Below are 13,213 nucleotides of genomic sequence, written 5' to 3'. Positions count from 1 at the left end.
TTTAAGGGAAAAAACATATTTAATATGTTTTTATACACTCAAATTGGTAATGAATAATTTACACATTATATTAATAATAATTGTGAATCATACTAGAACCATCCTGTAAATATTTCTGTTTGTTCCATTCCAAAATCTCCCACTGTTTATAGTTCATGCATCTTTTTTTCAGGTGAGTGACAGAGATGCAGGAGGAGAGACCGGTGAAGGTACAGCAGGAGAGGCTGTAGGAGATGGAGGACGAGAGCCTGGAGGAGATGGAGCAGAGGCTGGAGGCTCACAGGTGAGGTTGAAATAATGAAGATACGATAGACATAAAATTGATCATTGTGACAAATGTTAGGGTGATGATCATGTGTAAAACATTAGTTCAGCATGTCCTCTAACACAGCAAATGAAATAACGGCCAGATCTCAGGAGGGACCGTTTATGTATAAATACTTTTTATACTTTTGACTAGGCCTGGGAAAGTAACAAATTTTGCTGGACGATATTTTGTCCAACAAATTGTTGATGATAAACAATATCATTGTCAACATTATCTAGACCAAAATAACCACTAATATAATGTTAATATATCATAATAATGCAAGTACACCCTTTAAAATGCAACAAATAAACCTTCATTTAACATTGAAATGTCCAGAACCAGAACTTCTAAATGAATAAAAATAACAAACAAAAATTAAATAAAAAAAAGAATCTCACTCCCTGTTAGAAAATGTTGCACCAAAAACAATAAAAAAAGACCCAAAACAATAAATACAATGGCCTATCCATTGTCAACAGCCAAAACTGCACTTCAATAATGATAATAAATATTAATGATAATAGAGTTGTACATTTTTAAACTTTGATTGATATATATATATATATATATATATATATATATATTGTGGATGGAAAAATTATTGAGATGGGCATGTGACATGTCAAAGGGTCTTTACATAACACCCCCACCCCAAATCCGCACAAGCCTGCTGTGTCCCCCCCACTTCTGAAATCAAAATTTCGTCCCTGTCTATCGATGAATCGGGGAAAGTATCTTCTGGAGTGTCAAATCCACCCTCTGCAGGACTCTGGTGTGATGTCATCACAATCTGCATCCATAGCTGCTAGCAGGGTCACTTGGGTATGTGGATGCCTGTCATATACCTTCCACCTCCCGGAAGAGAAAAACTCCTCAATTTGATTTAGGAATAGAGTGTAAGGAGGAAGAAACTCCATAAGCATCCTGTCGTGTGCTGCAAACCACTGCCTGACTACAGCAGAGTGATGGAAGCTAACATTACCCCAAACCACTACATACATTGTCTGATTGTCACCAGGACACACACCAATTTTCATTTGTGTGAGATAAGGTTCACCTGAGAAAAGTAATTTATGGAGATTTCCATGGAAACTCCTTAAAAATAGGGTTTTCAAAATGGGTGTACAAATTGTTTGACAAAATGTTCAACAATTCTGAGTGCAATGACACAAGCAATGAAATGAAGACTATTAGTTGTAAGGACAATGACTATTCAGCCGGTACAAGTTTAAATAATTGTGACATTCATGATAAAAGCAAGGAGATAGTGATGAATAGCAAGTCAAAAGTGACCATTCTTTAGACATTTGTACTTACTCAACATGCTTCATGAACATGAAACTGCCACTAGGTTGTGCCAAAATGACTACATGTTGTGGAGGTTGAACTAACTGTTGTGCAAAGTTTAATTCTGTTGTGAGAAATGCACCAAAGCAACAGAGACAAACTGTAAAACAAAGCATAAGGCCTGGAGGACAGCAGAACCCCCTAGACTGCTGCCTTCCAGACTGCTGAAGGCACAGCCTTTTTATCCCAGCTGTGGGTCATCAGCAGGATTCAGCTCAGCTGTGCCACTCAGCAGCCTGGAAGAGAGGAGGAGGAGGGGCGGTGTTGGGCTGATCACCAGGGCTGGGTGATCCTGGCTCCTGCATCCCAATGGCCAGGCTGGCAGCCATCACACCCCCACACATAAAAAGAAAGAAAAAGGAAAAAAGCTAGTAAAACACACAATATCAACTTTAAAAACTTTTTCGTTAAAAGCAAGGATCACATTAAAAGCAAGAGAGCTCCCGATATAAAAACAATAAAAGAGGCTATCTGAAACCCTAGTCTTCATGTGCATCACAGGCGGGCAGATTAAGCACACGTGCATATGCACATCCAAACCAGCAAAAAGAGGGGGAGTTAGCCCCTGCTCTTCCTGGGGTGCTCCCGAGAAGGTGAAAAGATCACCAACACTAGCCCGCTGAATGCAACCCTAAAAAAACAAACAAACAGGTCAGCCTTCTCCAAATCCACAAAACACATGTGGATTGGTTGGGCAAACTCCCATGGCCCCTCCATCACCCTTGCAAGGGTACAGAGCTGGTCCACAGTTCCACGGCCAGGACGAAAACCACATTGCTCCTCCTCAATCTGAGATTCAATTATCGATCGGACCCTCCTCTCCAGTACCTTGGAGTAGACCTTTCCAGGGAGGCTGAGGAGTGTGATCCCCCTATATTTAAAACACACCCTTCGGTCACCCTTCTTAAAGATGGAGACCACCACCCCGGTCTGCCACTCCACAGGAACTGCCCCCGATGACCACGCAATGTTGCAGAGACGTGTCAACCACGACAGCTCTATCACATCCATAGCCTTGAGATACCCAGGACGAATCTCATCCGCCCCCGGGGCTCCGCCGCTGTGTAGTTGTTTGACTACCTCAGCAACTTCTGCCTGCGAGATTGGACAGTCCATCCCCAGTTTGCCAGAACCTCTTTGGCACCGATCGATAGTCTTTCTCCATGGCCTCACCAAACTCCTCCCATGCCCGAGATTTTTCCTCGGCAACTGCCACTGCTGCACCCCGCTTGGCTATCCGGTACCCGTCTGCTGCCTCCGGAGACCCACAGACCAGCCACGCCCTGTAGGCCTCCTTCTTCAGCCTGACGGCTCCCGGAACCTCTGGTGTCCACCAGCGGCTACGGGGGTTGCCACCACGACTGGCACTGGCCACCTTGCGACCACAGCTAGCAACAGCCACCTCAACAATCGCAGAGTGGAACAAGGCCCACTCGGAGTCGATGTCCCCCACTGCTCTCGGGATGCGGTCAAAGCTCTGCCGGAGGTGGGAGTTGAAGACCGTCTTGACAGGCGTTCCCAGCAGACCCTCACTATGCGTAAAAAGAATACATAAACCAAAAAGATCACATAGATTTTCTAAAATACACAAAAGGGGTTTAAAAGAAAGTGTAAGGCCTGGAGGACAGCAGAACCCCTAGACTGCTGCTTCCAGACTGCTGAAGGCACAGCCTTTTTATCCCAGGTGTGGGTCATCAGCAGGATTCAGCTCAGCTGTGCTCCTCAGCAGCCTGGAAGAGAGGAGGAGGGGTGGTGTCAGGCTGATCACCAGGGCTGGGTGATCCTGGCTCCTGCATCCCAATGGCCAGGCTGGCAGCCATCACACATGAAATAATAAACGTTTATGTTGATTAATTTATTGCTGTGAAGCAGTCAAGGCGTTATTAAATCACTTTAAATAAAACAGAATATGATTGTAAATAACTTGTAAAGTTAGGAAATCATTTTATCATTAAGAATAATTGTATTAAAAGGAAAAAGGGTCTCGTCTTCTGCATGAGACCTTGTGAGTTGCAGCTCCATATCAACATGGGAGATTATTTTGACAAAGTCTCCAGATGATAAAGCTAGAGACGGTAAACAGGGAATTGTTTTGTTATGGAGAAGAGCATAACACTCCCGGCAGAAGAAACCTGCCGGACGATTGAATGTCTGTTGACCTCTGACATTGCTGAGGCAGGCTGTGGACAAATAACCTTTGCCTTACATGGCCTTCTCCAATGCTTCACTCTTCTTTTTTGATACTTGGAATTTTCATAAAACTTTAAATTACAAACAAGAAAAAAAGCAACACAGAATTTTTTTTGCCTTCAACTTTATTAATTTTTAAAGAATCGTTACAAGGATTAATCATCAAAAAAAAATGAAAAAGTAGAAAAACCTCAGCTGTTCATCAAATCTCTAGACATGAAAGAGTTTGGTAAGAAATGCTGAAAATATGTGTTATGTTTCTTCTCTAAAATCCTAAGCTTTCCTCAAAGAGAAGGAATTTGAGGGTCAGATTAGAGCAGGGATTCTAATTAATTTCCATCTGTGTCTGTTAATTCAACATGTTGCATGCTTGTTTGTCCTTGGGAATCAGATGAAGACAATCCAACAAGCCCAGATCTGTGAACAGAGCAGCCCCCCTTTGTCCTTACGAGCAGACCATGTGCACCAAACGCACCACAAACGGCAGGATTATCTGATGACATAATCTTTAGAAACATTACTTTAATCTTGCTCATCTTTGAGATTATTGGACGAAGAAGATCGGGGCAAAAATTTGCATTATTATCCAGTCATGTGAACCAAACTCAACCAGTCCCACTGGTTTAATGATGCTTAAATGTAACACCTAAGTGCTGTTAGACTAATGTTATTAAATTTTTTGTTTCCATTTTAATTGATCACAACATGGCAGTAATAACCATGTTATTGTTAGAATATGGGTTTTCATGAAACCATCATAATTTTTAGGTCACATTTCAACAACGATGTTTGTTTAATCATTTAAAACAACCATTTATTTCACCACCATAATTCTTACCACTGTTAGAATAAAAAGAAAAGGTAGAGGTCAAGCTACGAAAACACCAAGAAGATAATGGGTTATATTTTCATATATAGGCCACTACTGAAGAAAAGGCTTTAGTGAGGACAGCTAACATGTTACTGCTGACAATCCAGGATCAAACCAATCTCCATGACAACCCACAGGTGTCCCAGGTCATAGCTGACGTGTTTGACGGGCAGACAAAAAGGGATCTGAACCCAGTCTCTTCCTTGTGGAAGACTGCTGGTGATGCCAGTTCTGTAAAGAGAACAGGAGGAGACTTGATTACTTGGAATCTTGTTTACGTTTGCAATACAGAGCAATAAGTTTAAACCCTGATGGATAGAGATAAGCAAATATAGGAAGTGATAATATACTCATGATAAAATAATTAATAGAAAGTGGAAATAATTAGAGAAGTGGCTACTAAATACACTATGTAAGTACTGATCAGAGTGGTTCAGTTCAGGTACAAAGTAACACAACACCAAGTCGTGTGACTGGAACCAAGCAACTGGAGAGGGCAGTCCTAGGATTGTCGTTGACTAGAGGCAGAGCCGCTGCAGGCGTTGATGCTGACTTGACTAGAGGCGGGCCCGCAGAAGGCGTCAATGTTATTCAAGTGTTGTTTTAGTGTTTCTGTTTGTCCTTTTGGTATGATTTCTTGTATATCATCTATGTAGCGTTTCCATAATTTAATTTTGCAGTTTGGGGGACAGTGGCTATGGCTTTTTGTTCTAGGTCTTCCATGAAAAACAAACAAGTTGGTCGTGTGAGTTGCCGGAACCTATGAGACAGTTGCTGGAACGGTCCTTTCAAAATTAGACAGTTACCGGATCTTGTTCCGGCAATATCTGGCTCAAATTAACCCCTGGCAGGATCCCTAGGCGTTCCCTCGCCAATGCGGAGAGAGAAGCGTCCAGGGGGCATTCTCCCCAAATGCCCAAACCACTTCAGCTCAGCTCTTGATATGGTGGAATCATCGACATATACAGTATATAAATGGACATAGCCCGCCCATTGCTGTTAATGTTTATTTGAGTCAAAATGTGAGGTTCCCACCACCGCCATTTTGGCAATGTCACTCGTCACGCCCAGACAATCCAAAAATGGGAGAAGAGGTTGGGCTGAGAGTGGGGTTATGAGGGTGGGATAGAGCAAATGAAACAATGTAGCGGCTATCTAACTGAGCTTATCCTTGAAGCTAATGGAGGAAGCTCAGATAGAGCTCCGGGGCAGCAAGGTTGTGCTGCAGAGAAGTTTGCTGAGTTTTGGTAATGTGCCTCTCTCTTTAACTGATTGCAGGGCCGCCGCTGTTAAAGAGAGAGACACATTACCAAAACCCGGCAAACCTCTCTGCAGTGGCGGCTAGCTAGCCTTGGTCAGCTTACCTAGTTTGAGTTTCAATACCTTGCCAGCCCCACCAACACGTTGTATTTCAACCCAGGTCCTAGAACCCCTCTTGCGGTACTGGAGCCGATGAAACAACGTCAACAGTACTACAGACTAGTCTTTGGATTGTCTCCAGGTAAAAAGCGACAGTTGGTTGACATCGTCAGATGGACCCAGAAGGTCAGTGAGTTCAGCTTTTATTCTGAAAGGAACCGTTGCAGCAGGTGGAACGGCAATGGGTTTATCCAGCTTGTCATTGGTTCTTTCGGCTGAAGAGGAGAGTCACAGATTGGCCACTCCGTCAACTTCTCTTGAACGCTTTGAACTGGTGTATAAGATGACGTGGGCATAGTTTTATACTTCGGATGTTTTGGTTAATGGTCGAATGAAAAGGTGACAGATTTACCAAGCACCACCAAAACCACGCCTCCTTCAGATCTGGCAGATTCTGATTGGATCAGTAAAAGCAATGTGTCATGTCTTAACACTACGTGAGATCAGTCCTAGTGGAAACATTTAAAGTCATATTACTTATTATATTCTATGGGATTATGATAAAGTAATTAACATTTTGATTTCACAGATTGGTCACATCTTATTATTGACTTAACACTTTATTTGATTAGCTTTATTAAAAATAGAGTTCTTTGATTTATTAAAAGCAGAGAGTCATTTTCTTCATTCTTCTCTTGAGCTGGAAAGGAAGCAGTTTAGAGCAAATGCATGAGACCTGGAGGCAATATCTCATGCAGATTAGTTCTGTGTCAGAAGAGAGGGGAAAAATGACTTTTAGGTGGAAAACAGTCATTTCATTCCATTACATTCCAAAGCTCACACTTCCTTTGGCCATTCGTCATTCCAGTTTGCTGCTCTCAACGACTGGAATGAGCTGCAAAAATCACTGAAGCTCACTACCTACATTCCATTACCTTCAATAATTCATTTCAATCAATAGTTTTGGATCAATGTGCTTCTGATTACTTAAAGACTGTTTTAAGTCTGTTTTGATTGCTTGTACATATATATGAGAACAGTCCTTTGTCTTTATGTCCAACAGTTTTATCTTATTTTAATCTTGTATGGTTGTTTTTTGGAATGAAGATCACCCAGTATAGAGAGATCTATGCTTTCTGCTCAGCTTCCTCTTTACCATGACAGATGTGCATCCGCATCACTTCTCGCTCTGTCCTTAAGCCGGGCGTACACTGTGCGACTTTTTCACTCGCAGCGTTCAGCTTCAGCTCAAACTGTACGACTTCCTCGCAGAGCAGATCTCACGAGTCATGTGCTCACACTGCACGACCCAGTTCTCGCATGCGACCTGACTGCTCACACCGTACGTCTGGTAGCAACACGCCGGCCCTAAAAATATGCTAAAAATAGCAGTTTTTACACAACACATTAGACTTTTTTGTCTTGTCTTGCCTGTTGTCCTTCGGGAGTTCTGCAGGAGGACACACAGGGATTTATGGGGGTTGGATGAGTAAAACGAAATAAAGAAAGTAAATCAGTGTTTAGTGATCAGTTTAATTTGACATGAACACGACAAACACGCTTTCTTGACAATCTTTGTGAGTAAAAAAACGTGTAGAAACAAAAACGAACAGCGTGTGTTATTAGGGAAATAGCGAGCGGCGTTGATGCAGGATTGCGCATGCGCCGTGAGCGGTTCTGATACATTTTGGGTCGCAGCTGCTCGCAGCACCACTTCAACAGTGCGATACCCTCACGAGGGACGAGCGAAATTTTAAACATGCCAGAAGTCCGTGCGACCTCACGACTGCTGATCGGTAGCTGGTCACGTGGTGTTAATCGCCTCTCGTAACCCCCTGTACACTACACAACGCTCGGCGCAAAACTCGCACCGATGTCGTGGATTCTCGCACGACTGGAAAATCGGCTCAAAAAAGTGAAAAAGTCGCACAGTGTACGCCCGGTCACTTGTGGACAAGGCCCCAAGATACTTAACTTCCTTAACTTGACATTTGCAATTCGGTAAACAGCACTAGACAGATGCTTAAAAGTAACAAGGTAAAGGACGGTGAGGGACAAACGCAAAATTAAGTCAACAGTCTGATTTCTTTCTTCCAAATATTATGAAAGTTGATAGAATGCTAAATTCAATATTAACCCTTTGATGCATGAATTATGAAATCTTCAACCATGATTTTTTAAATAATTTTTTTCATTCATTTTTAGGTGTGAATCAAACAAATTTCAACAAATATTTTTTGTAACATTTAATAATTTACAAATATTAACTACTCCTCTACTGTCCACTCCTTGTTCCCTCCTCTCCATGACTGATGTCAATTTGTTGTTGTTACTATTGTTGTTAGCCTCAAGGGCAAAATGCCGATTATCACTTGTAAGTCGCTTTGGACAAAAGCGTCTGCTAAATACATAAACATAAACATAAACATAATTTATTACATGTCCACCTCAGTGGACAGCGTGCATTATGAACATGAAATATGTTTGTTTGACTTACTGAAGTCCAAATGGAAGGTCTCAAAAGCAATAAAGTCTTGAACAGCTATGCTTACTAGCAAAAATAAATAATAACAATTTTGAGTACCTGTCCACTGTAGTGACAATCAGTAGCGGTTTTAGGCACGGGCAGACAGGGTAGTTGCCCGGGGCGGCATTTTTTCATGACACAAAAGGGGCGCACAAGCGCGGAGTAAAAAAAAAAAAAAAAAAAAAAAAAAAAAAAAAAAAAAAAAAAAGGAAATCTGCGCCGCACCGAGGTTTTCTATTATCTGACAGTGTCTGGATTGGAAACGGCAAGTTGGCGCCCCCTGCAGCTGCAGGCGCTCCTGCTGACTGAGAACGTTCACATGCACCGTGTGTCTATGAAGAACAGGAAGGGAGGGGTGCGGCGGGGGAATTCACCTCTGCGTCTTTCCCAAAAGAAATGAGCGAGTAGGGGCTGAACTGTATTAACATGGCTAAAGTCAATCACATCTTAACGTTCTTCCATATTTCATTCATAATACCATAAACACAGGCCTATCATTGTGTGAAATGACCAAATAAAAAAAGGAAAAACAAAACGATTTTGTGGTCACCCCCCCATCAAGGTCAAATAGTTTAGTCCTGACTAAAGGAAACTTATTGAGTCAAGAGCCAAACAGAAGAGATGAACATAAAAAGGCTAAAACCAACAGGTGCCCGATTCAGGGGGAAAAGGAAAAAAGGAGAAAGATAAAGGTATGTAGCTCTCATGATGCATGTTTTCAATTTTTTGAACCAGTTAACTGGGATTTTAACGGTTAAATGCGGTCAACTAATTGCTAACAGAGCTAATAGGGCTGAAAAATTTAAACAAATATTCAAATGGTTCGAAAAAAGTCCTTGAATCGTTTTTTACTGATTCAAACTAGGATTTGCTAAATGCTCACTGCAGCCTGTGGCCTGCCTGAACAACAACAAACACATGTTGATCATGTTCACATAATAATAAATAAAACAACTCTACAAGCAGAAGAAAACACCCCAGTCACCACTAACTATCCTGTTTATTTATTGCAGATGGCTGCACGGATTATTTTTTACATGATTTGTTCTGTAAAAGTTGGCATTTTTGGTAGTCTACAGTTTTTTTATGTCAGTTTAAATTACAATTTCAGAGGCAATTCTAAAATATTATGGATCATGATAAATATCTATTGGAGATCTATCCCAACTTTTGGACTGCTCTGCCAGTCACTGTGGCTCAAGCTGAGAGGAGCTTTTCAAAACTTGATCAAGTCATACCTGAGGTCACCTATGTTTCAGGGGCAGCTCACTAACCTGGCTCTGATTAGTATCAATCACTCAGTAGGGGAGCAGATTTCATGTGATGACATTATTGATGACGTTGCATCAAGGTTAGGTTTTAATTTTAGTTTGTGTTTTCTATTCTAAGTGCAATGCTGTAGTGATTATCTTTAGTTTGTTATGTGTGAAATATTTTTGCTATTTAGAATATTTATTATATATTATGTTCATATATTCTTAATATTTAGTTATTGTTTGTTTTTGTATATTTGATTCTATATATTTTGATACAGTATATAATGTATAGTGCTTTACATTCTGACAACTTCATAGTAATGAATGTAAATATGTGCAACTTAGAAAAATGAATGTTCAATAGTCGTTCTAATAAAACATGCCTGTTTGTAGAAAACATGCGTGTGTTCGTGCAGGTGGGGTGGTGTGGTGGTGGTGGGGGGGGGGGGGGGCGGGGGCGCTTAAAGGGGGTCTCGCCCGGGGAGTAATTCGATGTAGAACCGCCACTGGTGACAATTATGCATCAAAGGGTTAAAATGATTACATTTTGTGACCCCTAGATAAGGACAATGTGAGCTACAACAAAGACATTTTAAAGCAGATTTACCTTTGGAAGACGTCACCATTTGAATTGACCACAAAGACACTCCCATCCGTTCCAACTTCAGCCATTTTTGCAGCTCCTGGCACCTGTGTCCAGCTAGTCTTACTACAGGTAGATGGATTCACGTTCTATTGGAAAAATAACATATGATCAGAGGTCATGATCAGTGATTAGAACAATGCTGCCTTGAGGTAAAGATAGAAGAGCTTACAGTGACATAGATGTTATCAGCGGAGTTCACTCCCCAGCATCCATTTGGTCCACAGCTGAAATACGTCAGCAACCCGTCAAACGGTGTCCAGGCCACTGGACCAGGTTGTGGATAGGCCAAGGTGATGCTACTTTTCAGGCAGAAGATGTTGTCTGCACTGTTCACTCCCACTATCTGTTCATTACCTCCAGCATCCACCTGCTGTAATAAACCTGACAAAAAATTCAACAAACATTTAAAAAGATTATCTTTGTGTAGCTTAAACTGTAACATTTGTTTATTAAATTACTCACCATCAACAGAAACGAAGTCTCCTCTTACAAACTTGTAGATCTTGTCAAACGAGTCGACTCCCCAGATTCCTGCAGGTCCCACTGTGACATGACTGAGAGGAACAGTGCCCAGTTTGGACCAACCTGATCCACTCAAGAAATACGCGTTTGATGAGCTGTCTGTCATCACCACTTGTCCTTGTCCAGCATCAATCTGTGCAGCAGAAGGCTGCTGTGGGGGGGCTGTGCAGGTCCATCCTATAGAGAGAAAAAAATAAAAATAAACAATGTTCTTTTCTTAATTGAAAATAAAACATTTTATGCATCACAGTGAAAACCTACCATGACAGTTAGACAAGTAGCTCAGCAGGAGCAAGAAGGTTGCAACAGCATTCATGGTGTCTTCTGTGTGGTGCAGGGTGACTTCTCGTGTAGCTCTGGATCAGCTGGTGTCCGAAAACACACATCTGTGCGACTTTAGAATAGAAACATAGGCGTGGCCAATGTTACTGGACTGGTTATTCTGGCAGTAGAAAATTTACATTTACCATTTTGTGCTGACAAGTTTCTACTAGTGCTGTAGCCTTCCTCAGGGCACTGTTGATGTTGGAAGGCTACAGCATTAGCCGAAACTTGTCAGTAAAAAATGTTAAAACAAATCTTCTACTAAGCTGTGTTTAAAAATATAATTAAAACAATGAAAGGATTCCACAGAACAGACAGACAAAAGATGCTTATCCTGGTGTTTCGCAGACTCTAGAAGAAGAAAATTTTAATTATTGTAACGTCACAAAATGGCCTGATTTTGAGATCCCACAGGTCAAATGCACAGCCAGGTCAACTCCATGTTGAGTACTCTTCATCACTGAATACAGTTTAATTGCAAACTACAGACTAATTACAGATTAATTGCACACTACAATGAACAACCATAATAGAAATTCAAAACTCTGTCTCATATCTGTAAGTTAATGTGGTGGAAAAATATTATCTAATCTAGAGCCAAGGTAAAAGATTTGATCAAAATAGGTGATATTTAAAAAAAACTAATTTTGATCGCCCTGTAATGAATCATGTTGCTTGACAAGGTCCAGCTCACAGGACTGCAACCTAAGGAGAAAGTCTGGGTGGAGACACATGGTAGAATTGGAATATTTTGCTTCTTAAGATCAGCCAAAGCTTCACCAGCATGGTTAACAGGCAGGAGCTCCTGAGGTGACCTCTTTGAGCAAGAGAAAAGCCATAAAGCGACTCCAAAATATGGGCCTTTCTAGCCTGTTTTGGGGGGTGCTGAAGCACCCCTAAATCCATCCCTAGCACAACAGACTGGTTTAGCATGAGGTTAGGTGGCACTCTGGCTAATGGAGAAGAAGCACCTGGTTGTGTGAGTTGTCAAGACTGGCGGTTTTAACTGGTTTTAATCTTTTTTAAAAATACTGGTTTCAACCGTTTTAACTGGCTTTAACCGTTTTAGCACTGTGAACTTTTTTAAATAACTTTTTTGGAGCTCGACTGCTGTCTGTTTTTACCTGCTGTCTACTTCCACCTGCATCATGCCTCTCACCTGCGGCCCTGGGTGTGTCGGCTGTGTGAGACTGAGCCAGAAAGTTCTAGAGCTGGAGAAGAGGATCTCCACGCTCCACCAAATCCAGGACCATGTGTGCGACGTGGACACTATCTTCTCCCGGATCTTTTCCACCACAGATGGGGCTCAGCTGGCGGATGTCATCTCATGCCAGCCCGGCCTAACTGCCGGAGCAAGTTCCATCTCCGGTTCTCCAAGCGGGCTCGGAGTGCCGGGGGCCTGCACGGCGTTCGCGGTGGAGGAGGAGGAGCGCTGGTTCCACCTGGGGGCAAAACCGAAACCCCCCCTCAGCTCCACTCCCATGTTACTGGGTGCATGGGTCAAGGTCGGGTCGGGCCAAGATGGGGTACGCGGGGCGGCGGACTCCGATCTCCTCCACCTAGCCTGCCCTTGTCCAACCATTTCGGCGCCTTGGATTTTCTTCCTCTGCCAGCCCCTGGCTGTGACTTCGCAGGACCCTCCCAGCCACTGTGGGACCAGCTGAATGCCAGCGGCCCTCCACGCCGCGCCACCCCCCAGACTGAAGCTGGGACCCGCCGAGGAGCATCGACTTCTCGTCACTGCAGTCCCGGGGGAGCTCAGCCCATCACTCAGCAGGTTCTGGGAAGGTCCTTTGCCCAGCTCAAACAGCGGACACACTACCACCACCACCACCATCTCCACCACCAACCACTCTCATCG

At 42.6% G+C, this 13,213-nt stretch overlaps 1 protein-coding gene across 1 annotated transcript; it reads right to left on the bottom strand.

The window, feature by feature from the left end:
- Positions 1-4,657: 4,657 nt before the first annotated feature.
- LOC107374563 (fish-egg lectin) lies at positions 4,658-11,427 on the bottom strand. Its single transcript, XM_015942720.3, has 5 exons — positions 11,290-11,427; positions 10,969-11,205; positions 10,676-10,887; positions 10,468-10,592; positions 4,658-4,949 (listed from the first exon to the last, which is right to left on the bottom strand). Exons 1-5 carry the CDS (start codon positions 11,342-11,344, stop codon positions 4,808-4,810), a joined length of 771 nt encoding a protein of 256 aa, XP_015798206.3. The 5' UTR covers positions 11,345-11,427; the 3' UTR covers positions 4,658-4,807.
- Positions 11,428-13,213: the final 1,786 nt, after the last annotated feature.

The sequence above is a fragment of the Nothobranchius furzeri genome, chromosome 1, assembly GCF_043380555.1.
Source record: "Nothobranchius furzeri strain GRZ-AD chromosome 1, NfurGRZ-RIMD1, whole genome shotgun sequence".
Classification (NCBI taxonomy): Eukaryota; Metazoa; Chordata; class Actinopteri; order Cyprinodontiformes; family Nothobranchiidae; genus Nothobranchius; species Nothobranchius furzeri.
The sequence above is the reverse complement of the archived record's forward strand: the minus strand, read 5'-3'. Positions and strand labels throughout refer to the sequence as shown.